The sequence below is a fragment of the Coturnix japonica genome, chromosome 3 (genome assembly GCF_054131305.1).
Source record: "Coturnix japonica strain WE chromosome 3, WE-NBRP24, whole genome shotgun sequence".
NCBI classification, from domain to species: domain Eukaryota; kingdom Metazoa; phylum Chordata; class Aves; order Galliformes; family Phasianidae; genus Coturnix; species Coturnix japonica.
Window position 1 is genome coordinate 6,312,780 of NC_140665.1, and position 27,357 is coordinate 6,340,136.

General features: G+C 58.5%; 2 protein-coding genes across 3 annotated transcripts; both read right to left on the reverse strand.

Annotated features, from left to right (window-relative positions):
* Positions 1 to 616: 616 nt before the first annotated feature.
* On the reverse strand, positions 617 to 23,238 carry PTK7 (protein tyrosine kinase 7 (inactive)). Of its 2 annotated transcripts, XM_015856622.3 has the most exons (20): positions 23,120 to 23,238; positions 11,503 to 11,796; positions 10,741 to 10,843; positions 10,097 to 10,287; positions 9,833 to 9,980; positions 8,679 to 8,809; positions 8,206 to 8,472; positions 7,881 to 8,014; positions 7,453 to 7,588; positions 7,220 to 7,339; positions 6,810 to 6,959; positions 6,398 to 6,548; positions 6,002 to 6,129; positions 5,651 to 5,854; positions 2,951 to 3,106; positions 2,559 to 2,791; positions 1,932 to 2,012; positions 1,700 to 1,851; positions 1,444 to 1,622; positions 617 to 1,327 (listed from the first exon to the last, which is right to left on the reverse strand). In XM_015856622.3, the coding sequence occupies exons 1-20, from the start codon at positions 23,172 to 23,174 to the stop codon at positions 1,167 to 1,169; spliced, it is 3,174 nt and encodes a 1,057-aa protein (XP_015712108.2). In that variant the 5' UTR covers positions 23,175 to 23,238; the 3' UTR covers positions 617 to 1,166. The 2 variants fall into 2 exon arrangements, with proteins under 2 accessions (XP_015712108.2, XP_085398544.1); XM_085542418.1 differs by lacking the exon at positions 23,120 to 23,238 and having other exon boundaries at positions 10,536 to 10,843.
* Positions 23,239 to 23,514: 276 nt separating this feature from the next.
* Positions 23,515 to 27,304, reverse strand: LOC146761233 (heme-binding protein 1-like). The gene is made up of 5 exons (XM_085542452.1): positions 27,082 to 27,304; positions 26,906 to 26,988; positions 24,415 to 24,556; positions 24,124 to 24,307; positions 23,515 to 24,046 (listed from the first exon to the last, which is right to left on the reverse strand). The coding sequence occupies exons 1-5, from the start codon at positions 27,239 to 27,241 to the stop codon at positions 23,872 to 23,874; spliced, it is 744 nt and encodes a 247-aa protein (XP_085398578.1). The 5' UTR covers positions 27,242 to 27,304; the 3' UTR covers positions 23,515 to 23,871.
* Positions 27,305 to 27,357: the final 53 nt, after the last annotated feature.

Sequence of the window (27,357 nt, forward strand, 5' to 3'; positions counted from 1 at the left end):
GACTCTGGTGCCTTCCCATACGCTCATGGTGGGCAGGCACTGGAGCCCTTGCAGTGTATCAGGGTGAGGCTGAGCACCCCCATCCTGACACAGCTTCCTATAGCTCCAGCTGTTTGCATCTTAACACGGGGCAGCAAGGTGGGATGCACACCAAAGGCCACAGCTCAGCTCTGCTTTGGTCAGGTTGATGGTTAGACTTGAAAATTGTGGAGGTCTTTGTCAACCTACATGATTCTAGCACATGTCCAGAAGTGAGCCCTTCTCATGCTCCACATGAGCCTTCCCCCCGGCCAACAGGGGATCCTGACACTGCTGCTCCATTGATGGTCAAAGCACAACTTAAAGCAGGTTGCTCAGGGCCCATCCAGCCCAGGGCTGAGCATCTCTGGTGATGGAGAACTCACAGCTCCTGGGGCTGTCCCAGACCCTCACCCTCATGACACACGTATCATGCTGCAGGGACTGCCCCAGCACAGCAGGGCTTCTCCTTGCCAAGACATGCACAAGATGCAATGGCAGGAGTCTCCCCCACACTTGAGTTCCTGGCCCTGGGAGGAAAAGTCAAGCAGGCAGTGACAGCAGTGTCTTACAAAGACACCAAATAAAAGAGAGAGGGGAAAAAAAAAAAGCCTTCTTTATTGAGAGCAGCACATATAAACCCAACCAAACCCAACCATTCTTGGCTGCGGTACCCTCCGCTCAAGCAAACAAACTAACCCACTCTAGGCTGCGTTCCAGTAACAGAAATACTATGGTGGGGAGGAGGCAGCACCGGGGGAGGAGGAGGAGGAGGAGAGCGCTGCCCCCAGGAGTCGTACAAAAAAAGGCACGGGGAAGGATCTGGGGAAAGGTGGTGGAGCGTCTCCTTCATATGCCAGGCACTTCGTGTTCCTGATAGCGGGCCGTGCCCGCAGGCAATGCCTAGCACAGATGGACGGACAGATATGCAAGTGGTGAGCAGGGAGGGAGAGCCCGGTGCCAGCAGCCCACGGGCTTTGTGCACCCATGGAGGAGAGGGGGTGTGTGGGGGAAGTACACTGGCTTGTGCTTTGAGTCCAGCAGCCGCTGGTGCCGCGTGTTGGGGTCGGGCTCAGCGAAGGCTGCAGGAGCACCGGGGGCAGCGCAGAGCCCCTGCCCGCCCTGCCGCATCCTTCCCAACAAGGTGCTCAGGCTTTGCTGTCGGCCGGGCTGTCCCCGAGGGTGGTGGCGAGCTCGCTAAAGGAGGGTCGGTCCTTGGGGCTGGGCGCCCAGCAGCGCTGCATCAGCTTGGCAAGGCGTGAAGGGCAGCCCTCGGGCTGTGGGAGCTTCGTCTTTCCCGACTGCAGACCTGGCAGAGAAGCAAAGGCCAAGGGGATGTTGGGAGGAGGCACCATCCCCTCCACGGGGAGTGAGGAGCATTCACCACGACGTGGGCTCTCACGGTGCACGAGGTGCTCCACATACCTGCTAGGACCTCGTCATCTGCCAGCGGGGTGTACGGCATCTCCCCCTGTGTGAACACCTCCCACATGAGCACCCCGAAGGACCACACGTCTGACTTGGTGGAGAACTCATCCTCCAGCACGGCTTCGGGCGGCATCCAGCGCAGCGGGATCCAGGCCTGGCGGAAGTGGTAGTACTCGCTGCAGGCAGGACAGTGGCAGCTGGTGAGATGGGCATCGCTCCGTGCTCCCACCCCCCCACCAGGATCCCGGCTGACCTGTTGTACACATCCTTGCTGAGGCTCAGGGCTGAGACCTTCACCTGCCTCTGGGCGCTCACCAGGCAGTTCCTGGCCGCCAAGTCCCGGTGCACAAACCTGCCGTTGGAGAGGTGCTCCATCCCCAGCGCCACCTGTGTGCACAGAGACACCTGGCCCCAGCGAGATGCTGGCACTGGCAGCCCTCCCCAGCAGCCCCGGCGCTGTGGTGCTTCCAAAGCCACACGCTCACCTTGTGCTTGGTGCTGAGGGGCTGCGGCTTCAGGGACTCATCCTTGCTCTTGGAGATTCTCAGGAACTGCTTCAGGTCCCCCTGTGAGATAGATGGAAGCTCAGAGTTGATGTTCTAACAACGCTCATTGGTCCCCATAGTGCCTAGATGTGGTGGGCCCACAGGAGCCTTGTTTTATGGGCCATGGCCCTCCTGATCCCCGCAGGGCAAACTAGTATCTCCCTAAAGGTAAGGTCAGGGCAAGCAGGCCCATGCTTCCAGAAGGCCAGCCATGCCCCAGAGGGCTTCCTATCCCACCAGCTCCAGGCTCCCCCTAGCAGTAACCCACATTTGCAGCCATTGTGCAGTGAAGGGTCCCAAAGCTTCATCCTCCTTGGGATTCATAGAATCACCCACCCCTCACCATGGGCTGGCTGCCCCCCACCAGCTCAGGCTGCCCAGGGCCCCATCCAACTTGGCCTTGGGCACCTCCAGGGATGAGGCACCCACAGCTCTAGGCAACCTGTAAACTCAGCCTTGCCTCCTCACCCTCACCCACCCAGTGACAACAGCCCAGACCAACCCAGATGCAGGACGCCATCTCCACTATCCTCCCACAGGCTCAGGAGCTGCTGGTAGGACCCTTACCAAGTCCACATACTCCAGGACCATGTAGTGCGGCTCAGCCTCACGGCACAGCCCCAGCAGCCGCACCACGTTGGTGTGGTTCAGTTTGCCAAACATCTCTGCCTCGCGCCTGAAGTCCAGCTGCAGCTGTTCATCCCTTGTCTGCAGGCTCTTCACCAGCACCAGCGCTTCACCCTCACCATCCTCTGCACCTTTTGCCTTGGCCAGGAAGACTTCACCAAACTCCCCCCTACCTGGAAGTGCAGAGCAGCACAGAGGGATACAGCATGCATTAGGACAGTCAGCTTGGTAGCAACTGGACCTTCTGTGCCCCAGTGCACTGAGTTTCCTGGCTGGCACACACTAGACCAAGAGTTTCTTGTTGAGAAGCAGGACAGGGTGGCCCAGCATACCCAAGGTAGTGATTGTTTGCAGGTTGGAACGGGGGAAGTGCATCTTGTCAGTGGCACTGTGCCGCTTGCTGGCCCCAGAGCTGCTGCCCAGGTTGGTCAAGGCCACCTCCTCCTGGATCTCAGCCGTCGTCTGCCCATTCTGCAGCAAAGTACCACCTGCAAGGGATGTACCACATGGCTTCAGCATCCTGACAAGCAACATCACGCAGGCAATCAGTCCCTTCCGGACACCCCAAGCACCCCTAACCAGCCCCACAGAGCGCCCTCCCCACAGCTGCTCCCTGTGGGCTCACGTCTGGCCCCATCTCCGCCAGCCCTGAAATCAGATGCTGAGCAATGGCTTTGGTCCCAGAGCCAACTAGCCCCATCTGGCCTTGTCTGTCCCACACCATGCTGACATCTCCTAGGGGTGGCTACATCACAACTGCACATGGACAGAACTCCACACAACCACAGCAGATCAGACATGAGGTGGAGCGGGCCCTGCTCATGGCCTTCTAACATCCAAGACACCCTTGGGTCCATCTGACTGACCTCCCTGCTCCTGCAATGCTCACCTCCTTGTAACCTGGAACCTGCCACACCAGGGCAGCTTGGACCTTCTTTTATCACCTATATTAAAGCAGAGCTAGAGAGTGCTGTCCTTATAATGAACACCAGCAGACATTCTGATTAGGAAGCCCACTAGAAATTTCCCTGGCACAAAGAGAAGCAAATGAGCAACAGAAATCATTACTGCCATAAGAAAGCAGAGAGGTCTGTGTTTGTAGCAGAGAGAATGTGGTGTAGAAGGCAAACGGAGGCTTTGTGTGCATGTAGTGCTTGGATCAGACCCAGCACCAGGAAGCAAAACTTTTGTGAGCTGAATGTAAAGTGCAGAGCACAGCACCGAGCTAAGGTGACACACGTGCAGCATCACTGTGCGTTGCTGTGCACACTCCACACCTGGTCGTACCTGGCTTTGCCATGGGTCGGCTGGGTGCCGTGAAGACTGAGATGTGCTCAGTTCAGAGCTGTGCCTACTGACACGTTGTCCTCTCCCACAGGCTGGAGCAATACTTGCAGAAGGCCACAGCAGAAAAACACCATCTGCCCAATAAATCAAAGCTCGATACTACTTGCGCTCACCCTGCTTCTATGCTAATTGCCAGCAGCCCAGCACTTACGGGCTGTTTGAGCCTCTGCTGTCTGCAGCAATGACTGATGGCGTCTCAAGAATAGAAGCCTGAAGCCAAGAGGATGATACAAGACCACTGCACCCGTGCCAAGAAAATACCAAAGGCTGCAGAGCAAGTACTCTGCTGCTGAGAGACAGCACTGGTGGGTGGCAGTGCTTTTGAGCAGACATCCCCATCCGTCACAGAGCTCTGACAAGACAGGTGGTAACAAAGGGACCAAGAGGGATGAAGTTTCATTTAGGTATCTAGAAGTATTAAAAGGAAACCAAGCATAAAGCCCTGCTTTGCCCACCTGCCTGCACCATGTGAGCACCTCCTGCAGAAATCAGCATGTGCCAATATGGAAATACAATACTCCCATCAGTGTCCGGGGCAGTTAACCTCCCAGATGGTTTCCATATTCACCCGAAAAAGCAGCAGTCAGGTGGAGGGGCACTGGGGAGAAGCAGAGGGTGCACAATGCCAGGGATGTGACCTCACAAGATGACTGACTAGTTAGGAATACATCCATCTGCAGGAAATCCATGGGAAGCAGCCACTACCAATCCACAGGAAGGTTCAATCTGTCTGGCAAAGCATCCAGCTGGTGGCCAGGCAGGGAACTTTTATCACCAGGTAGGTGATGAGAGACTTCAGGTCACCCTGCTGACTGGGGATCAGAGCACAGGTGAGGTTGGAAGGAAAACATAAAGCACTTCTCCAGGGGAGGCTACGGATGTGCCAGAAAGGAGTGCAGACATCTGGGAAGCTGAGCAAGGGCTACAACTACTTACGACACAACTCTCTGAGAGCTACACTGGTTCCACGTGAAGGGAATCAGAAAAGGTGAAGTCCACTGGCATAAACAAAAAATAGAATAAAGAGAGATTAAAAAAAAAAAAACCCTGCCCAAAACTGAGGCAACATGAGAAAGGATTCAAACAAATCCCTTCCAAGGAAGAGGATGATGGCCAGAGTCTGCTGGCACGTGGGCTGTCTGCATGTTGGCTATGTGAAGAGCTTGCAGAGGGGACAGCAGCAGAGCACAGAACTGCAGAGATGCATCCTGGCTCTCAGAACGTTCCACAGCCAAACTTCTCTCTTCTGGAGGTTTGGTTCCAACCTCAAAGTATCCGTACAAGAGGGAAAAGCAGCCGACAAACCCCTTGGTGGTATTTTGCCAGGACCTCACAGCAACTGCCAGAAGCTCAGACCGAGGCTGTGTGCAGGAAGAGGTCCAGGGAGCTACATAGGAAGCAAACTTGACCGCTCCCCATCACTCAGAAGTCCTCCCTGGGATCATGACATAGGAACAAAATGCGATGTCCAAGGAAGAACTAAAGCAGCTTTTGGAAGTGAAAATGATGCTGCGGAGATCTCTTGGGTTCAGGTTTATAGAAGGGCACCCTTTCCTAGCCTATTTCTCACCTGGCAGCAGGTTCCTACCACCGGCCACGACCAAAACCACGCTCACCCTCAGCCACCCCCCTCAAGGCCATGGGGCTGCCAGAGAAGCCCCCAGGACCAAGGGTGTTGGCCTCACCATTCAGACACTCCATCTCGGGCTCCTCGCCCTCCGGGTGCTTCTTCAGCCTCTTGGCTTTCCTCCTCTTCTTGCAGTAGAACATCAGCCCCAGCACGATAATAATGTAGGCGACAGCTGCTCCCACTGAGAGCCCAATGGTCTGGATCATCTTGTAGGGCGTGTGGCTGCCAAGTCCTTCATCTTCTTCTGCTGCCGGCTTGTCTGTGGGACAGAGAGCACCAAAGCCATGAGGGCACAAAGGGACTTCCCAAACCCTGTTTGAGAATGTGTTGAGGGGAGAGGAATAGCCCCAGAAGTGGGGCCTGGGATGGCAGGAGGCCATGGCCCAGCACGGGGCACCTCCCTCACCTACAACATAGAGGAAGGCCTCGCGGTGCTTGATGTTGCAGCTGTTGCCAGCAATACAGGTATATTTTCCAGAGTCCTCGGTGGTGACATCGTAAATGACCAGGGAGCCGTTGGGCATGATCTGAATCCTGCCAAGCACACAGAGACCTTTGCAAACATGAGAGGGCAGAGGCAGGCATGGGGCACCCACAGCCTTGTATACCCAAGACAGTACAGCCTCATATCCCTGCTGTAACAGTTCTCCATCCCATGCCATGCAGTGCCCAAGAACAATCAACTACAACTGAAGCTAGAAGAGCCCAGGCCCTCAGATATGGAGACAACTGACTGCATACCCTCCCAGCCAGGGACAAGGGACAGCTGAACCCTGTCCCAGTTGGAATGGAGGCTGTGTACCTGGGCAGAAGCTTGCTGGGATCCAAAATCTTGTCCTTCCCTTTCCACTGGATATGTGGCACAGGGTCGCCCTCTGCCTGGCACTGGAACATGGCTGTGTGCCCCTGGTACACAGTTGTGGGCTCCGGCTCCAGCTTGAAGGTGACAAAAACTGGAGGCAGAGAGGCCGACATGGAGGCTGTCAGCTCCTGGGAGTGATATCGAGCTCATGCAAGAGGGCAGGGCCAGTACAGCAGCATGGCATGTGCCCTCTAGGGTTGTACCCAACACACTGGCGAACCAGACCCTCAAGCAGCACGGGGCAGAGCTTGGGGTCAGGCCAGACATCTCCCCCCTTGGAAGGACATGCCACCCACCCGAGTGCCACCCAGGAGCCACAACAGAGAGGGAAAACATGCTGAAAAGCCCTCACCTGCCACCACCAGCTGCACGGTGGCACGGATCTCACCCTGCGGGCTGTTGGAGGCGATGCACGTGTAGTTTCCTGAGTCGCTCCTGCTCACCTTGTGGAAGGACAAGATGCCAGCTCTGTGGCTGACATGGGATGGCAGGCTGCTCCCATCTGCAGGATGGCAAGAAGAGAGATGTAGCAGCCACAGGTGATGCCCTGTACCACACAGCAGCTTCCCCCCAATCTGAAGTGGGCCAACACAAGTTCAGAAGCCATACGGACATAGTCCTGGGCAAGCACTTCTAGGTAGCAGTGCTAGAGCAGACAGCTGGAGCAAACAGCTTCCAGAGGCACCTTCCCACCTCAACCACTCTGAGAATCTCCTAGCATCTGTATAAAAGACAGACAGATCCCATTCAAGTCCCCCTCACCTGTTTTAGTCCACTGGATGGTGGGTTTTTCCCGGCCAGTGGCTGAGCAGGACACCGTAACCTCCTTGTTGAACTCCATGCACTGCAGTGGTTGGGGTGGAGGGGTGAACTTCAACTTCTCTGTAAGAGACAGAGGTGCCGTTAGGTGCCCTGGCCACAGGAGGCACCAAATGCTCTCCTGCAGGCAACAGATCTCCCTGCATGGAATGGACAGGAGGTGCTTGCCACCATACCTAGCACGTGCACCCGTGCATATCCCTCGATGCTGCCTGCCGGTGTGCTGCTCACACACTTGTACATAGTCCCATCGTACACCTCCACATTGTTGATGCGCAGCGTCCCGTTCTCTGAGATTTCAAAGCGTGAGTCCTGCCCAGAGATGGGGTAGGGAGGCAGAAACAACACTGTCATCAGCCCTGGGCTCAGGATTCAGGCCCTGTCCGTGACACTCTGTCAATCCAGAGCTCAGCCATGCCAAATCCTCGATAGGGGCAGCCCTGCTCAGACCCATCTCTCCAACCACCATTCCACGAGCACATGGCTGGCTAGGGACAGCCCACTGAGCTCCCAGGTGCCAGGGGGATGGAGGTAGAGTCAGGAGCAGGGACCTGAGCACAAGGAAATGCAAAGCAGTAGTGGAGTCTATGTCCTGTCACCTCACCTCGGAGATGGAGACGCCGTTGCGGTACCAGGTGACTGTAGGTTTCAGGGAGGCCTTGCTGAGGCAATGCAGGTAGCCTGGCTTGCTCTCCTCCAGCTGGCTGTCCTTGGGCATCTCCACCCACTTGGGTACCGCTAGGCATGGAAGCGAGGGGTCACACAGGTCCACTCACCACTCCTCCATTCAGCCAGCACCAGCTTGGCCAGGATGGGCAGTTCGTAACCAGTCATGAGACATGCAGGAATGCCACATCCCTCCCCACCCCACCCCAACCACCCCTTCAGCCCCTTCCAGTGCTCCCAGCCCTCCTCAGAAAGCTGCCTACTAGCCACAGTGATGCTCAGCTCCTGTTTCTTCTCCCCAGCCTTGTTGGCAGCATGGCATGTATAGGTCCCCGCATCTGCCTCGGTGATGCTGGTGAAAATGAGCTGCTCTCCCTCTTGGTACACCCTGCCAGCAGTGGGGACCCGCTCCTGGTTTCTCTCCCACCAGACCTGGGGTGTGGGTACACCCCGTGGGGCAGCACAGGACACACGATGCCCCTGGTTCGCCGTCAACACCTTAGGGGAGAAGGGTGCCATCTCTTCGATCTCTGAGGGGAGAAACAGACAGCAGGTCTCAAACAGGGCAGCGTGGCCATCCCACCAGCATCACTGTCCACACAGGAGCCACCAGCCAAGGGAAAATGTGCATAAGCTGTATGTACCAGCTAACTGGTCTGTTACTGTGTGAACCCACAGTTCCAGAGGGATAGTGCAGCTATGAGACCCACTGCCCACCCCATCACCAGGACCTCACCTGCCAGCCGCAGAGTCGCCTTCAGCACCAGAGTTTTCCCCTTCTGCCCATGGCCAATGCACTTGTAGACACCGGTGCTGCGGGCCTTCACCTGAGTGATCAGCAGGGAGCCATTGGCAAACACAGTTGTCCTGGGTATGAGGGGAGAGGCAGATCTCATCAGGCATCTCTGCAGGACACTGGGCAGAGCCACAGCCCCGTGATGTCCTGCAGCAGCCCACAGAACAAACAGGGGGGGCTTTGTGCCAAGTCAAAGCAGAGGAAGCGGAACGAAGGAGGAAGCGGGGTGCACGCTTCATCGCGGAGACGTGCTAAGAGATGTCTTCTCCTTGGAGCAGACCTGGTTTCCAGAAAGATGCGCCCCAAAACGAGCCAGCTCCAAAAGATGGCTCAGCCAGGAAAGGGAAAAAGGGGCACAAGATGGCGCCCAGGAGCTGCCAGGCCACGGGGCATGCAGCCCCAGATGGAAGCATTTGCCTGGCACAGTCCCTCTGAGACATCTCTGGCTCAATATCACCATTACAAGCAACCTGGCTGGGCTGGGAGATACTGGGGATATGTGGGGGATCACCACGCATGGGCAACCTGCTGCAGGGACATCTGAGGCTGTAGGGATCACATAGGTGTTTGGGGCCCACGAACATTAATGGCTTTGGGAGTCACCACATGCAGGCAGCTGGAGCTGCAGGACAGCCAGCAGCCCAGTGTACTGCTGTGTGTATGCTGGAGGCTGGGAGGCGTCCCTGAGCCTGGGGAACACCACTTGTGGGTATCTGCTATTGGGACATGTCCCTGGCTCTGGGAACTGTCTTGACTGGGTGTCTGGGGTGCTGGCTCCATGAATCATAGCACACAAACATTTGTGGCTGGGAGACATCCCCAGTGCTGAGGATCACCACGCACAGGCATCTTGGGCTCACAGCCTCCTTCAAGGACAAATCACTTTGTAAGTCTTACAGTGATGAAGGCTCCACACAAGGAACAAAGCTATGTCAAACCCAAGCCATCCAAGCTGAGAAACCAACCCCAGTGGCCACCCTGACCTTGAACACTCTTGCCCTCAGGCACAGCCAGTGTTTGGCCTCTCTCATTTACTTCTGGTGCCCCCTCCCTGCTCTTCCCAGCCCTGCCCCCATAACCGGGGTCCCTGTTACTTGGATCTGTTGGTGATGGGGCTGTCTTCGAAGAGCCACTCCTGCGTGGGAGGGGGCACGGCTGCAAACTGGCAATCAAACATGGCCTCTTCGTTCTTGGTGACAATGAGGTCCTGTGGGACGATCACCGCCTGGGGGAAGCTCTCATCTGCAGCAACAGAGACCACCAGAGGGTAAGAAAAGCAGAGCAGCCTGCAGCTTACATTTGTGCTCCAGAAAACCCAAAACAGAGGCCTCAGCCTGAGCACTGGGGACATGACTCACCGATGATATTCAGTGTGAAGTTGTCCTGACTGCACATAGAGCCAACGGCGCTGCGGGCACAGCAGTAGTACAGACCATTGTCATCGGGGCTGGCACTGCGCAGGGTGAGGGTCCGCTCCTTGCTGCTGACAGAATAGGTGCCGCGGCCATCGGGGAGCGGAGCGCTGTCCCGAAACCACTGCCACGTGGGGCTGCGAGACAAGGGCGAGAGGGTGAGCGGGTGCCGAGCAGCTCCTGGGCTCCCTGGCGAGTGGGTGTGCGGAGGGGACAGCCCAGAGATGGCCCTTTCCCTGGCTCTCCGCTCCCACCGCTGGCCCCGACACACACACGAAGCTATGAGACATGCAGCCAAGTGGACGGGACATGATCGGAAAGCGACGGAGAGTGACCGCAGCACACCAAGCAGCGCAGCGACCGGGCTGTCACAGCCCGTCCTTACTGTGCTCCTCGCTACGCGGCTCCGAGGAAGCCGTTTGCCTTCTCCCAGGGTGCTCGGCCGCAGGCTCAATCCTGCTTTTCGCCTTCCCTAGACTCTACTGCGTCCTCGCAGGAGAGAGGAGGAGAGAGAGACAGAGAGAGGGGAAGAGCGCGCGGCGAAGGCGCGGGGGGACCTCCGGCCGGGCTCCTCGGGAGGTGACCCTTACCGCGGGTGGCCGTCGATGTGACACCGCAGCACCACTGTGGAGGAGGGCTGGATCTCAGCTGCGCTGGATGGCTGCTTCAGCACCACGCTGCCCGTCTCCATCCCTGTGTGATCAAAGGAAGCCTCAGCGTGGATGGTTCTTGAGCCCAGGTAGGTGCCAGTACAGTAAAAACAAGCAACCAGCCAGCGTGGAGCAAAAGGACACCACCCTGCGAATGTCCCTCTCTGCCCTGTTCCTTAGGGGGGGAGATGGGCTCTGAATGGACCGGCAGTGCTCAGGACACGCTTGGTGCTGTAACATCCCCAATCCATCTATAGAAATGGGGAAGGCAGCATCTCTGAGAGCCTTGGCAACATCAGAAGATGCGAGGGCCTAGAAGGCATGATGGATGTGGGAGCTGGAGAGGAATCATTTAGATTGGAAAAGATCCTTAAGAGCATCAGGTCTGACCACCAACATAAGAGGGCCAATGTATGTCCCTAAGTACCCTATACACACGCTTCTTAAACACCTCCAGGGATGGGGACTCTACCACCTCCCAGCAGGCTGTTTCAATACCAGCCACCCTTTTCCTGAAGAAAGTCTTCCTGATATCCAATCTGAACCTCCCCTGGTGCAACTCAAGACCATTTCCTGGCACCCCAACTACCTGACCCATGCTGTGCTTCCTCAGTCCTCGTCCAACTATCACCCCACACACCAGCAGGCAATCCCAGCCCCATGCCCACCCAAGGGAGCGCCGTGCCCTTGCCCCACACTCACACTTGATATTGAAGGATGCGTTGGCTGTGCGAGCCTCCTCCCCGCTCTGCACATTCCTTGCCACGCACTGGAAGCTCCCAGCATCCCGATGCCGGTCGACAGCGGCAAACTGGAGGTTGCTGCCTTCCTTGAAGCGCTGCTCCGTGTCCTGGATGGGGAGCCCATTCTGCAGCCACTCAAACTCTACGTGGGCCGGGTCCTCCACCTCGCAGCGGAGGATGGCACTGCGGCCATGCAGGGCGTCCTGCGAGTATGGCTCCTTGGTGAAACGGATTGCTGCCTGAGCCCCCACCACTGCAGGACAGAGAAAGGAAGGCACGTTAGAGCACGGGGATGGGCAGAGAGCAGTGAGGAAGCACCGCTGGCTCACACTGGTCTCTAGAGAGCTACAAGTGCAGCACAAGGAGAAACATCTTCCAAAGCACAACCCCCTGTAGAGCTCATCGATCTTGGCTAGTCCCGCACCTACATTCAAACAGGTTTGGTGCTCTAAAGCTCTTGCCTCCCAACAGCCATGTGGAAAGGGCTGCTCTGAGCCAAGCACGGCTCCCTGGGGCGCCAGCTGTGGCTGCTGCATGTCCAGCCTGCACATGGAAGCACCTTACAGCATCCAGGCTAGTGAATCTGCTGCCAAAAAGCTGGAGAGCAAGCAGCTTCCTTGGGCAGCTCAGGTGTTTCTTTGTGCCCCTCCTGATGTGGGCACATGCCCGAAGCCTTAACCATGCAGCAGGATCGTCCCAGAGCTGAACACATGGACTATTTCCAGGCTTCCCTCGAATCCTCTATCGTCTCTCCTTGGGACGACTCTATCTCACATCCTCAGATCTTACCAAGCAAAAAACTGCCCTGGAACAAGGAGCACAGCACAGAGGATGCAGCATCTACACTTGCCAGCTGAAATCAAAACAAGAAATTGCAGTGGCTGACCACGGGGCCTGATAGCGGCCACACGGTGGCTCTGGATAGCTGGAAGCATCTCTTTGCAGGGAGGAAGCAAGCCATCAGCCTCGAGCCCCACCCGGCTGTGAAGACTGAGCTCATTGAGCAAATGACACAAGTGAGCCCGTGCTGCAGCTTCCAGAGGCGCTGGAAAACCCAAGTGTCCTCCCTGCAAACAACAAGCCTCAGTGCCCGGGGGACATGCAGACAGCGCTCAGTGTGGCTGCTGGGGACAGAAGCAGCGTTCCGCTGTCCGGCTGCCGCCTGGCCGCAGCCAGCCATGCAGGCGCTCTGCTCTGGTTCCCAGCTGGCCGCAGAGAGGAGAGCAGACAAAGGGCAATTGAGCGCATGCAGATCGCTGCAGGGCTCTGCTCCCGGCTCTGTGCTCTGTGAGGAAAGGAGCCAAGCCAGGCAGATGTTGAGCAGCTTTGAAGTGCTCTCTCATGGAGGAATAACGTGGTCAGAGTGATGCACTCCCAGCTCTGCACCAGGACAGCTCTGCGGAGGGACAGGGGACTTGGACAAAGCTCGGTATGAGCTCCACAATGGAAGCATGGATTTCCTAAGGTGGAGGGAGGCACTGGGATCCAGCTCCCTGCTGAAATAAGAGGAACTATTTGTGTAACCTCAGAAACGGACACAACCAGCTCAGGTCAAGTGAGATCTATGCCACGAGCATCCTCATCGAGTACGCTTGCCAAAGCAAACTGAGATAAGTAAGGATCCAAGTGCAGTAAGAGCCAGACACCTCTGCTGTGTTCTAACACGGAAACACTGGCTGCATAAACTGGAACCCAACGAGTGAGATTTGGGCTGTAAGGAAAAATGGGACGTGGTTTAGCAGGCATCATGGCTATGGGCAACAGCTGGACTAGCTGACCTTATAGACGCCTTTTCCAATCTTAATGATTCTGAGGGTAGCAGCTGGATGTTGAACAGCCATTTGGAAGTAGAAGACTCCAGAAACTCAGAAGTGGATGCTCTCGATCCACAGAGAAGAGCCCAGTGCTTGGGGAGGGGAAGCAGAGCCTGCAGCATCACTGCACGGCACAGCCATGGTCACGCAGGGCTGAGCTGCTGGAGTCCTCCAAAGCTCCTGCAGCAGAGGGCAGAGCTGGCTCCGCTCTGTCTGATCAGACACCTCCACGATGGCGTATGACTTCACAAGCTAATTCGGGCTGGGCGGCATCAGCACCTGAAAAAATACTCATGCAACACCACTTCTACTATGTGCACAGGAAGGCAGCTCAGCAAACCCAAGCCAGAGCAGAACCCCTTCCTTTGTGGTGTGTCTGGGCCCAGCCGAGCAGCTCTTCTCAATGCGCGTGCTGGCAAGCACCCATGAGCTGCATATGCATGCAACACAAACCATCCCCAGCTGGGGGAAGAAACCCTCAACACATGTCTCTGGCCTAAAATCATTTTAGCTGTGGCTGCAGAGAGCTCTTTGGGAAAGCTTCAGCCCAGTTGGATAAACGTAGTTTTAAACTCGGCACACTCGCAAACACCCAGCAGAGTTTCACCTGAGGTTTATTTAATGGAACCACAGTAGCTTCCAGGTGAGGCAGCTGACGGAGCTTGAGTGAATGGTGCAGGAAAGTAGCACTGGTACCTGTGGGTCCCCTGGTGGCATTCCCAGACCCCACAGAGGAAAGGGATCGGAACCAGTGGGAAGAGGAGAGGAGGCTCTGCCACATCCCAGCTCCAAGAGCGTTCCCATGGCAAGGATCCAGATCCAGGATCACAGCACCCTTCGTGCACTGGGGTATCACCAAGACTTGGCCCCTACACCCTCCTCCCAAGTTCCTCCAAGCCCATCTGGCTTCTGCAGCTCTGCACCAGCCAAGGCGGCCAGGCAGCACAATCCCTGCCCCGCCTGGCGGGCTGCATCTTGAAGCGATCCCAAAAGATCATTGTCTCTCTGCCTAACGACATCGCTGGGGAATGCAGCCTCCACCACAAAGCCCTCAGCTGCTGCACAGCCCTGCTCCCTGCTGTGCCTGCAGCTCACCTACAGCCGTGCTGGGAAAAGAGCTAGGAGCAGGTAGAGGTGCTGCACGTCGCTTTGGGACATCTACATCCCTCCCCACCACGGGCCACCCATACCTTGGCATCAACGAGCTGGGCAAGCTCAGGGCTGAGGACAGAAGGGGACAAGGAAAGGGCTCACATTATTCTTTTTGACCCCCAAAATCCTAGGCTAGATGGCTCTTGAGACACCACGGCTGACGTAAGGATGTGAGTAATCCCAAAGCTTCTAGCCACCAAACATACTAAAGGCGTGGGAATAGGAATTAGGAAAGGGTTTGAAGGCTTCCTGATTGGGAAAGGTCTGTGGGGCTTGCACAGCTTGCAGCTAGGCAACAGCAGTGCTATCCTGCAGCTCTGCCTCCCGGAGTGATGCTATGAAGCTCACCCTGCCTTGGCCCTGCCACGTGTGCGAGCCAGCTCCTTTAATTCTGGGTATGTGGATGAGAGGAGATACAATGCATCTGCAGCACTCAGGGCAGCAGTGCCTTGACACCAAGCAAGAACAGCACGCCAGCATCTGCTCTTTGTCCTGGCGAGCTCTCAGCGTGCGCAGGGCCCCGTACAGACCTCCCATTCACAGCTCGAGCAAGCCATGTGTTTCCTGGCACAGGTCATTACAAACACGCTCCTGTAAATGCAGATTTTTGGCACGGAACGACACACGGGGCAGCTTTTCATCCCCTCCTGGTCTCAAACATGGAGCCAGCATGCTCACTTGCACCAGCTGAAGCTATAGAAGCAGGCAAGAAAAAAATCATTACAACTGAATAACACAAGCAACTCCACTGCCTGGTGGGCTGGTCCCTACAGCCACGTAAAGCAGCTGCTCGGAGCGCGCCTGCCCTGTGCACAGCCTATCCCACTGCTTAGCAGATACTGCAGAAACAGCAGCCAAGCCAAACACCCAGAGAGATTTGCATCTCCAAATGATTTCCAGCCAGCACGTTCCTCTCTGCGAGAGGCTCCAGTTGAGAAAGCCTCTCAAATGGGTCGAGTTGCAATAAACCCCTCTCCCCCGCCAGGCCAGATGGAAATGGTTTGATGCAGGGAAGGAGCTCCGAGCATGGCGTGTCTGGTCTCAGCGAGCTCAACATCTGGAAAGCCTTTGGGCACCCATCATGTCAGCCTTTTAAAACCACAGTGTGTCCCACTCTAGTTAAAGTAAAAAGAAAAACCTGCCCCATGCCTGGGAAAAAGATTATGTGAGTCACCAGCACAGCTGGACGGGTCCAACCCTGCACGTTCAAGAGATGCTGTGCTAGAGTGACTGTGGCTTCCAGCACCAGGAGCTCCAGGGGCAGCCCAAGACAACAAGGGACGCAGGAAAACACTCTCTTTGTCCCTCTGGCCATGCCACGCACCTGGCAACCAAAAGGGACCAGAAATTCTTCCAAGGGCCCTGTCGCAAAGCACCCAGATATGCAGCCTTCCAAGAGGGATTTACTGATCCAGAGGGAATGCAACCCAAGTTCAAAGTACACACGAAGGCATCCCAATCCTGTAACAGCTGGAAGCATCTGCTCATCTCACAGTACATCTCGCAGTTTGGCCTGGGTCCCAGATGAAAACTGCAGAGCTGGATCACTCTTCCCTCACCTCCATCCCTGTGTGACAATGCAAGACTGCATCTGCACCAGACCCGGGCCACCATAGAACATCATGGCTCACAGCAGGAGCCCTGCAATGCACGGCAGATGCAGGCCCTTGTTTGGGAGCATCTTGGCTCCCAGCAGAACGTCGAGCCTCAGCCTCTCCATGGTGGGGATCACTGCACCTCTCCACCAACCTCCACATACAGGGCAACCACCAAGAATCCAACTCAGCCCTTCAAATCAAGCTTTAGTGTTAAGGAAAAAAAAAAGAAGCAGAAAAATCCCTATAACCACATAGTGCAATTCCCAGTAGCCTCCCAGTACTCTTCAGAGAGACTGGGAGCTGTGGGGATTCTCATCTAGTAGCCCTCCCTGCCCTTCCAGAGCCTGTCCTTGGGAATGGCACAGCCAAGTTTCTGACCAGTCATTGCATGGAAGCAGAACAAAGCCACCAGGGATTTACATCTGCTTTGTAAATCAATCACGGGGTGAACACGGAGGCAGCGCTCACAGCACCGTGCTGGGGGCAGATGGCCGTGGGAAGGGGAGCAGTCCACCCCATGCTGTCCCAAAGCAGGAACAGGAGCTGCCTGCGCATCTACTGTGGGAGAACATCTCAGTATCAATGAGAGAAAGGCACTGCATGAGGACCCTGCTTATTGCATGGCCTCCAGACAGCAGGATAAAAGCAGAGCCACACAAAGCGACATGGCTGGGGACAGGGTGGTGGTGGAGAGTGAGATCCACAACAGCACCAGGGACATCACTCTGAACCCAAGCAGTGATGGGACTGTTCCGGAAGGTTTCTCCTCACTGTCAGAAAGAGCAGGGCTGCACCCAGTCTGCTGGTACCGCCTGCATGCTAGGCAGGTGGTCTCCAAGACCAAGGAATTCACTAGCAGTCTTGATTTGATGGCAGATGCCCAGTCGTCTGGGCCTGTACCCTGCAGGCAAACCCCAGCACCTTGCTCCTGCAGTGGGGATGCCAGACCAGGACAGGGAACCCCAGCAGCTACGGTGGCTCCCACAGCTGGCTAGGGCTGCTGAACCAGCACGACTGGCCTTGGTCAGGACAACTCCCTGTCCGTCTGGAGAACAGGCTGACACTGCTCTGAACCATACCTGCACGCAGGGCTGTGCCCGTGCTCCTGGCAGCTGTCACAAGAGAATGTGTGGGCATCTCTGGTGGGAGCAGCCCCAGGGAAAGGATGCAGTGCACAGGGCTGTGTGGTGGCCCACAGCCACCCGAGCCCAGGTAGCCTTCCTGCACCGAGAGGAATCACCGAGCCCACTGCCCCTGCAATGCAGAGGATCACTGCAGAGTACATCAGGTGCTGCCCGACCTTCAAGGCAATGCCAGGGCCAATACCACCAAGCCAATACCACCAGGCCCTGGAGACAGAGCAGCAAGCAAGATGAGAAGTCCGAGAGCCTGAGGGTTGGAGCTGGAAATCCTGCTGGCTCAATTAAACCCTCCTTAACAGCCCATCAGCCAAAGGCTCCAAGCAGACCTTGTGCTGCTGGGTTGCCAATCCCCACTGAGGAGCACACATGCTTTGAGGGTGACTCAGCACCAGCGCTGAGCTCACTGCACCCACTGGGGCTGCCAACTGACTCTCCCAGGAGCTCTCAGAGCCCTCCAGCAATTCCCGGCCTCCTCAGGAACGCTGATTTACGGCTGACGCGTGCTACCAGCAGCATGCAGCAGGTTGGAGACACAGCAGGTCTGCATGGGTTGAGCAGGAGCCAGCAGCGTGCCCAGGTGGCCAAGAAGCCTGTGTCAGATACAGCATGGCAACTAAGATTGGGAAGGTGACCGTCCCTCTGCACTGACACTGGTGAGGCCGCACCTCGAGTGCAAGTCTTTATAGCTGGACTTGGTCATCTTGAAGGTCTTCTGGCTGACACAGCAAGGCTGCGCTGCTTCTCTCCCGTTAAAGGAACACAGCAGACAGATGCCAAACAAAGTCACAATGAGCCATGTGCTCCCTGCACCGTGGCCTTGAAGTACGACACGATGCTTCCCCAAAGTTAAGTGAGGGCCCAGGAGAATGCAAAAGTCACTGCCATGCAAAATCCCTTCGGTGGTGCAGGAGAGCTCAGGTGACACTGAAGGGCCAGGAAGGTCCTGCCAGCACCTGAGATGGCTCAGGGCACAAGGAGAAACCCTGCAACAACTAGTTGTGTTGCATTATCTTTGTTAGCCCAGCGCAGGGCCCAAGGGAAGGCATGGAGCTGTGTCAGGGGAGGGCAGGAGGGCTGAGGGAAAGGCTGTGCCCCAGAGGGCGGTGGGCATCACAGGCTGCACAGGGCAGTGGGCACGGCCACGATGCCGGAGCTCAGGGAGCGCTGGGACACCGCTCTCAGATATTGGGGCTGGGGGTGCTGTGTGGGGCCAGGGGTTGGGCTCAGTGATCCTGGTGGGTCCCTTTTAGCTTGGGATATTCAGTGATTCTATGAAAGCTCTTTGTCAGACCTCAGTGTGTGCTGCTGATTGCCATGACTGCTGATTCATTCATTCACTGCTGGTGGCCTCTCCCTGAAGCTCTCCTGTTCTTGTTAAATCACACACCTCATCTAATCTCTTGTACAAAAATCTGCAAAACAGGTTGGGTTCATTCCAATTCCAGATATTCCACAATTCTATGACCGCTCAAGAACGCACCTCACAATAATCAGGACCAGAACTGTCTAGGCTTGAAAAAATCTTCAAGATCACCAAGCCCAACCATGACACACGACCTACCAGGACACATTATCATCATGGCAGCACTCACTGCTGTATCTTCGCACCCCCTCACTCTGGCTTCTGTATCCCAAATCCAGCCAAGAAGGACTTCACACCAGTGCTGTGTGCATGGAGGGAGCCCCTGGCCAGGCCTTCATGCTTTCCTCCCTTCCTCATCTATTCCAGCAGATGATGGGAAACACCAGCGTAAGCTCTACAGAGCTGCCTGGTGCTCCCCTTCAGCAAACAGGAGCCCCAGCCAGCCCAGAGAACAGAAGCTCAAGCTGCAGAGATGAGAGAAGGATGTGGGGGGAGGAGGAGGAGGAGGCCAGGACAAGGGAAACATCACAAGGAAGGGAAGCACACACATGAAGCCTCCCAGGAAGGCCGGCCACTCCATCATGCATCCAGCCTCAAAGGGAAAGTATGGAGGGACAGAGTCAAAGTCAGGCTGGAGCCCAAGCTGTGCCATGGGTCCGGCTTGAGGTGAGCGAGCCTCTGGAGCATCCTGCTCCTCCACTTGGTTTCATGCAGGTTTGACCTGTTTGCTCCTCTCCCCTTCAAAGGTGAGAAAAGCTCCTGGGAAAGGCACTCCCGACGACACACCAGCTCTTCCCAGCAGCCAAAACATGCCCCGTGCTCCCAGCAGCACCAGAGACAAGAGGAGCTGCCAAAAGGCCACTGGGGACAGACCTGAAAGTGGCCTGCTCCACCGGCTACAGCGCTGCCTCTCCTGTTCCTACAGGCTCACAAGCACCACAGGGGCACTAATCAACACAGACTGCCACACTGTGTGCTCATTTCTATTCTTTGTCACCCTGCCTGTCTCCTGGGCACCAAGCATCACCCACAGCTCCCCATACCTGCCCCTCACCACACCCCACAGCACTGCAGCCTTCATCCCGCTCCTCCTCTTTCCCCATTGGCAGTGAGGGCACAGAAGGGAACAGATCCGTGTTTATTTTCACCGGGGCCAATTATGAATCTCTATTAAAAGCCACAGAAATAGGTAAGCAGACAGAGAAGCCAGTATTTCCTGTGCTCATGCAATATTAATTAAAAGGCAGCTTCTCTATGAAACGCTGCTATATTACTTGTGTGCTAAAAATGGAGAGAAGTCGGTGCGTGGGGAGGAGATGTGAGCAGGGCACTTTGTGCAGCACTCCCATGAATCAATAGCTCTGCAGGGTGCTTGCTGCAGATACACCCAATGCAATGCTCCCAGTTACAGAAAGGCACAGGATCTCTATCCTAAAGCTCTCTGTCCCTGACAGCCTCAGCAGCCCAGATGTGATGTCTCACTCATCATCATCTGGCTCCAGAAGACACAAGAGATGCTACGAGTGGATATGGACACCATGGCTCAGAGCTGGGCAACAGGAGAGTCCTCAGGAGCTAACCCAAAGGAGAAGTCACATCTGTCGCCTCCATCACCAGCCCTTCACATGGGACATGAGCACTGCTGGGGGCTGCCACAGAGCAGGCAGCGGACCTCCCTGGGGCTGCAGGACACACACCAAAGCAGCGGCATGGAGAGCAACAAAGGCATTTGCAAGCCACAGCTTGTCCTGCCTTTAACCATTTGGAGAGCTGCTGGATGTTTTGGAATCAAAAGCTTTCTTTGTGCTCTTGAAGAGGCCAACAAACCATCCTAATGAGGGAAGTGTTAATCTGAGGTCTTAAGCAACACTGTGCCTATTTTATGCCGGCATTGCATTTGACAGAGAGGACAGCCCAGCCTGAGCTGCCCATGGGCACACTGATCAGCCTTCCCCTCTGCAGCCTGGGGGAGGCTCGGGCTCTCCATGCTGCAGATCACACTTGAGGTGTTGGGTACAGAGCTGGTGGGACCGCAGTGACAGCTTGCAGGCACTGCACTGACACTACACAGAGCGGCCTGAGCTGCACCCAGCAGCATTCCTGTCCTCTAGGATGGAAGCTGAAAGACAGGCAGCTTAAACCTCAGCCTTGCCATACAGTCACAGAAAAGTTACGGTTGGAAAAGACCCCTAAGATCACTTATTCCAAATGCTAATCCACCACCACCATGCCCACTGAACCACGTCCCTTGTCCTGAAGGAGCTCCCAAGTCCCATCACCAGCTTCAGGAGCGCTGCTGCTTTTCCCAGCCTTGCTCAGCAGAGCTGGAGGGTTCGCACAGCCAAAAGCTGCTGTGCCACCTGGTTCCCCAGACAGGAGCCTGCCCATACCAGTTTCCCTGCAGGACGCAAAGGCTGCCATAACCCATCCCAGCCTCCAAGTCCCCACTACCTGCCATCATGGGTTCAACGCAAGCACCCAAGGCCCTGAGCACACCCCAACCCACAAGCACCCCAAACCCAGCAGAAGCCTGCTCTGTTCAACCAGGGCTTTGCTTGACACGAAGGCACAGCAGTGGCATCCTACTGCCTCAGCTGTTGGAGGCTGCGAGCTGCTCTGAGATCCCCTTCCCTCCCTGCTGCTGGGACACATCAGTCACCTCCCATAGGTCAGGAGAGCTGCCTCTTGCACGTGTAGGCAAGGATTGTGCCTCCAAGAAACAGCAAAGCTTACACGGAGAGCAGAAGCATGGCATGGCTCAGCCTAACCAACTCAGAAAAAACATTTCTGTATCAACTAATACAAAAGCTAAAGACTTGGAGAAATGCTGGCACTCGGAGTGAGGAACGGAGCCGGAGCAGCAGTCAATGAAAAGCACATGCGCTGCAGACCTGGCTGCCAACACAAATTGATGCTTCGAAACAAAGAGCACTTGTGTTTGGCTCCAGGATCTTCCACGGCTCCTCGGCAGGGGATGCACAGATGGGAAGGAAGCGCAGGTAGAGACACGGGGATGGCACTTGCAGCCGAGCGCTTTGTGAAACAAAGGCACTGCCCAAAATGGAGTCCCTGCTGTGACCTGCGGGGCAGAACGGCTCATCCCCATCCCGCACTGAAGGGGAGCGTGGGACAAACCTTTGGGCACGACGAATCGCGAAGTCACCGAGGTTGGAAACGACCACTGAGATCATCACCGTGTCCGACCGTCAGCCCACGAGCTCGGGCAGCGCCCCGACCCGCAGCGCTGCGGGCTGCCGGGGAACCATCCACACCTCGACGGCAGCCACACGTTGTGCCCGCAGCAGCCTCACCTGCCGCCCAGCAGCTCCATCCCGGCTGCAGGAGCGCTCCCCGGGCACGCCGGGGCACGAGGCACTTCGCACCGCAGCCCCACGGCACCAGATACCATCTGCTTCCTGTACCGAGCGGCAATCGGGGCGGCCCAGCGCATCCCGCGGGCACCGAACGGGACCACCCCGATGCCCCAAAACCCAGCGCAGCGCCCACCGCTTCCACGGCCCCGACGCTCGCGGCTCGCAGCTCCCCGCTGCAGGGCGGCTCCAAGGGGTCCCGGCCGACGATCCGCCGTGCTCCGACCCGGGGAGGGGAAGGTTCCCCCCGCTCACAAAGGGCACGTTTGTACCCGCGTCCGCCGCTAAATGCGCGGTTGTTCCGAGCCGCCGGAGCCGGCGGGCAGTGGAAACACCCGCTGCTCCGCGGAATAGTTCGCATTCCTGCTCTGAGGGCCGCGCTTGGAAACGCTCAGAGAGGAAGGAGTGTTTATTCACCGAGAGAGGTGCGGGGCCGGCTATTGACTTAGGCCCACGTGTAATTGCCGGAGGACGGCTTTGATCTCCGCGGCTCGACCGGCAGATGAATGGCAAGGAAGGGAAGAAAAATAGCAGTGTCAGGTTCCCGGCAGATACCCGCAGCCGGGGCCTCACCGCCCGCACGGCTTTGTGCAGCCCGGCCCCTCTCCTCCCTCCGCTCGGTGGCCGCGGGGCAGCGAGGTCCGGGCTGCAGCCACGGGGACGTACAGGGACCGGGCACCGGCACAGCGCCACGGTCGCAGCATCCCCGCGGCGCCGGGAGGCAGATGGCAGCCCGGGCTCAGCGAGCAGAGCCGCCCAAGCTCCTTAACGCCGGGATCTCATCCGCTCGCCCCTCTTCTCCTTTAGGAGCCGGAGGCCCCTGCAGACGGACATCTCCCGTTCGGGGTATTTTGCCTTTCCAGAAGCGTTGACTCAGCGAATAGCTGCTCCGACCGCACAGCCGCGCACAGTCTCCGGGCCGCGGTGCCACCCGCTGCGGGCAGAGCGCGGCCCGGACACGAGCCAGACACCGCCGGAGCGGATCGGAACGATCGGAGCGCGGCGCTGCCCACCGCCCGCCCCCCCACGGCGCGGGGCTCCCCGGGAGGGGCGCACAGCCCCCGCAGCGCCGCGCGGAGCCGAACCCGAACCCGAAGCCGATCCCCGGGCTGACGGAGCGTCGCGCCCGCACTCACCGAGCAGCAGCAGCAGCAGCAGCAGCAGCAGCAGCAGCGCCCGCAGCGCCGCCATCCTCGCCCCGCGCCGCTCACAGCGCGCCCCGCGCACGGGCCATGCCGACACCCCGCCCGCCGCCACCGCCGGGAGGGGCTTCCGGGGGAGGGGCGGGCGGCGGAAACCGGGCGGGGCCCGGGGAGATGGAGAGCGCCGCCCTGCGCCGCGTCCGCCGGACCGGCCGTGCCGGCACACGTGGAGCCCGTGCCCGCGAGGCCGCCGAGCCCCGGCCGCCAACACCGCGGGGAACCCGCCGCTTCCTGCGGCCCCGACCCGCTGCGGGGGCGGCCGGGCTCGGGGCGGGGGCTGGAAGCGGGTTCCGGCGAGGCTCATCCCGCAGCAACGGAGCCACGGCCGCAGCGGTGTGAGCGGGTTTATTGGGTTGGCACCGCCGGCCTCCCCCGGGGAAGCGCCGCTCCAGGTGCCGCCCGTCCCACCCGGTCGCCGGGCCCTCTCCCCTCGGAGCCCCCCGTCCCTGCAGCGGCGGCTCCGTGCCACGCTGCGGAGCCCACGTCTGGCAGGCGGCATTTGGCACCTGGACGCCACCGGCTCCCGGCTGGCACGAGCAGAGGCCGGGCGAGCCCTCAGCCACCACCCGGTGCGGTGTGTCCGGCTGGTGCCCAGCGCGGTGAGCGGGGCGTGAGGGCGCGTGGCCGCGTCCCGCAGCTCAGAGCCGCCATCCCCGCCGGGCGCAGCGCGGCACAGCGGCGGGGCGTCACTCCGCCCGGCGGATGAACCAGATCTCGTTGCGGCGCTGAGGGACGCTGGGGTTCTCATAGACCGCCACGATGTAGGTTTCGTGCAGCACGGCGTCCGTGGAGCCCAGCAGCTCCCAGAAGAGAGCGATCTCCCGTAGGATGGTCTCCTCGGTGGTCATCCCGTAGAACACCCTGCGGCAAAGGGAGCGCTGTCAGCGGGGGGCGGCTCGCTGCCGGCACGGCCCCTATGCACGGAGCCCCGCGGTCACCTGGCCAGCACCCGGAGCGGGGCCCTCTCGGTGATGTGGATGTCGGGGTCCATGGGGGCGGGGGGGTCGTGCTGGAACTCCCCCGGGATGTAGTAGGCGGTCAGCACCTCGCGCTCCAGCTCGGTCCCCTCCTTGGTTAGGTGGATTTCGTTCAGCACGGGGATGGTCATGCCCAGGTAGCAACCTGCCAGGAGGCGGTGGGCACGGTGAGGTGACTGGGCTGGCAGTGCAGCCCCCCACCACCCCGCTCTCCCCCCCTCCACTGACCCCTCTGTCCCTGCCTGCACACACCTACAGAGTTCTCCTTGCAGATGTAGCGCATGAGCTTCATGAAGCTCAGGGAGATGCTCTGCTCATACAGGGGTTCCCCCTTGGTGACACAGGCCCACTTCCCAGCTGGGTACTGCCGCTCCTCGTAGGCCGCTTCCTCGCACTGAAACAGGCCACAGGACAAGGGCACATCAGCGGGGAGACGGGCCGTGCCAACACGGGAGGCTGGAGAAGGCGAGGGGAGCCGGTGTCACACACACAACTCAGGCAGCGACACGTAATGCCAAGGGCAGAAGTCAGCAAAGGGACAGCACAGACATGGATGGGCACTGGGAAGCTTGGAGGCTCCTGGCATGCACACGGAATGCAGCGCATCCTCAGCAGGGAGCGCAGGACTCTGCTCCGCGCCATCACCATCCTGCCTGTGCACAAGGATGTTCCTGATTCCAGGCACCCAAAGCCTCCAGGAGGGATGAGTGGATCCCGCGGGCAGCACCTTTCCCTGGAGCGCTGTGTGCGTGTGGGAAGACAAGCAGCACAGGAGGAAGGAGGGGCTGAGATGGTTGGAACAAAGCCCTTCTGGGATCCTCTCCCATACCAAGGAGAGACATGAAGATGAAGAGACGTGAGCGCAGCTGGTGCAAAGGGAACAGACAGTGCTGCGGAACAGGTCACAAGCTCATGACAGATGCTCGCTTTTGTGGAGAAGCCTGACAAGGGAGCAGGGAGTCGCCCTCAGACGGAGCCATGCCTGCCCTCATCCCACCAAGCAAAGCACAGCAGCAGCGGTTGCCAGACAAGGAAGCCCATGAAACACTGTCTGTAATTCTCATCGCGATAGCATCTGAGAATCCAGCAGGGCACAGTGCTGGGTCCTCCTGCAGACAGGCCCTTACGCTGACCCACCACCATCCAAACAGAGACCTGGGTGAGAGAAAGAGTGACTGTGCCTCACCTGTACCTGGTGGCAACAGGTCCCTGCCATGTGGGGTGGGGTTCTGACGCTCAGTGCCGAGGTCAGCAAGGCTCTGCAGGTATTTGGGTGCTTCCAAGAGGATGGCACGAAGCTCAGGAGGAGCCACCAAGCACCACCACCCACACAAGCCTGGGGAACGTGTCCACAAGGGCCCGAGATTGAGTGCCCCTGTATTGGTGCCAGGAGGTGGCTCTCATCTCGCCCAGCCCCAGAGCTGAGCTCCAAGAATCCTCTTCAATCACAACGGAGGTGCCACTTGGCAACAGAAGATCTTCAGGCACCACGGAGTGCTGGGCTGCAACCCTGCCCGTGATGGGGGAGGTAGAAAGAGCCCAGATTAAGCCCCGAGACCCAGAAGAGCAGGAAAGAGGGAGCGCAGCCCGGCCCAGGGTGCACAACCCACATGCTGAGACGTGTTCCACAGGCAGCACTGCTGGACCTCAGCCCAGAAGGAACTGGTTAAGCTCTCCTCATCTAGAGGACAACTGACAGATATCTTCTTGGTAGCGAGCCCAACCGAGCTTGCAGAGACACAAGAACCAGTCTGACGAGCGCTTCTTTGCAGTTATTTCTCAAAGCACCTTTTTTTTTTGTGCAAGAGATTAGAGGAGGTTTGCGGCTTAGCGAGAGCGGGAGATCTTCAGGCAGCAAACACCAGGTTTGGATCAGCAGTTTTGACACACAGCACATGCTCAGTCTGACAGACAGGACTGTAGAACCAGGGAACATCCCAGGCTGGAAGGGACCCACCAGGATCACTGAGCCCAACTCTGTCCCACACAGCCCCCCCAGCCCCAGTGTCTGAGAGCGGTGTCCCAGCGCTCCCTGAGCTCCGGCATCGTGGCCGTGCCCACTGCCCTGTGCAGCCTGTGATGCCCACCGCCCTCTGGGGCACAGCCTTTCCCTCAGCCCCTCCTGCCCTCCCCTGACACAGCTCCATGCCTTCCCTCGGGCCCTGCGCTGAGCTAACAAAGATAATGCAACACAACTAGTTGTTGCAGGGTTTCTCCTTGTGCCCTGAGCCATCTCAGGGGCTGGCAGGACCTTCCTGGCCCTTCAGTGTCACCTGAGCTCTCCTGCACCACCAAAGGGATTTTGCATGGCAGTGACTTTTGCATTCTCCTGGGCCCTCACTTAACTTTGGGGAAGCATTGTGTCGTACTTCAAGGCTGTCACACACAGCAGAGCTCCACACTGCCTTCCTCCCCCTGTGAGAGCTGCAGCCGCCATCAGGCCTCCCCCCAGCTCCGCACTGAGCACACCCCGAGCCCTCACTGCTCCCCCCGCAGAGCGCTCCCCATCCCCGCAGCTCTCCGGACACTCTGGATTAGTTTCCGGTCAGTCTCACACCGTGTCCCGCAGCGGCACGGCGCACAGCGGGCCCGGCCCTCCCCTCCCCTCCCCGCGGGCAGCGCAGTGCGTGCGGGCTGAGCCCGGAGCGGCGGCCCGACCCGGCAGCTCGGTGGGCCGGGAGCGGGACGGCGCGGGCGCGGCGGAGCAGCGGGTCGTTGGGCGCCGTGCCCGGCGGGGCCTCACCTTGCCGTGCTGCGACAGGGCGACGTGCGGCACGGCCTCCCGCTGGCTGTGCCGGCTCATCTGCGCGATGGGGCCCGCCATGTCTGCAAGGCAAAGCGCAGCGCGGGGGCGGCGGGCCGGGATGTTGGCACCCCGCGGGCCGGGCCGCCCCTCGGCCGGGCTCCCCCGGCGCTCACCTCGGGGCAGGTTCACGCGGTGCGTGCTGGCCACGGCCTCCCAGTGCGCGAACAGCCGGCCCCGCTCCTCCTCATCCTCCTCGTCCTCCCCCCCTTCCTCCTCCTCCTCCTCCTCCTCATCTCCCAGCCTGTCCAGGTCCTCCAGCGTGATGCGCGCCATCGCCCTCCGCCCTGCTCCGGAAGGGAACGGCCCCCCCGGCCGTCACCGCGCTGTCATCGCCGCCGTCGTCATCGCTCCCCGCCCCCGAGCGCCGCGCTGAGCCCCCGCCCCAAGGA

Coding starts and splice junctions, on each gene's coding strand:
- PTK7 (XM_015856622.3), bottom strand. CDS start 23,174: ATGGCGGCGCTGCGGGCGCTGCTGCTGCTGCTGCTGCTGCTGCTGCTG. Junction 10,288..10,740: donor CACATCGACGGCCACCCGCG/GTAAGGGTCACC, acceptor CTTGTCTCGCAG/CCCCACGTGGCAGTGGTTTC. Junction 1,328..1,443: donor AGATGACGAGGTCCTAGCAG/GTATGTGGAGCA, acceptor CTTCTCTGCCAG/GTCTGCAGTCGGGAAAGACG.
- LOC146761233 (XM_085542452.1), bottom strand. CDS start 27,241: ATGGCGCGCATCACGCTGGAGGACCTGGACAGGCTGGGAGATGAGGAG. Junction 26,989..27,081: donor CCGCGTGAACCTGCCCCGAG/GTGAGCGCCGGG, acceptor TTTGCCTTGCAG/ACATGGCGGGCCCCATCGCG. Junction 24,557..26,905: donor CCCTGTCGCAGCACGGCAAG/GTGAGGCCCCGC, acceptor GGCCTGTTTCAG/TGCGAGGAAGCGGCCTACGA.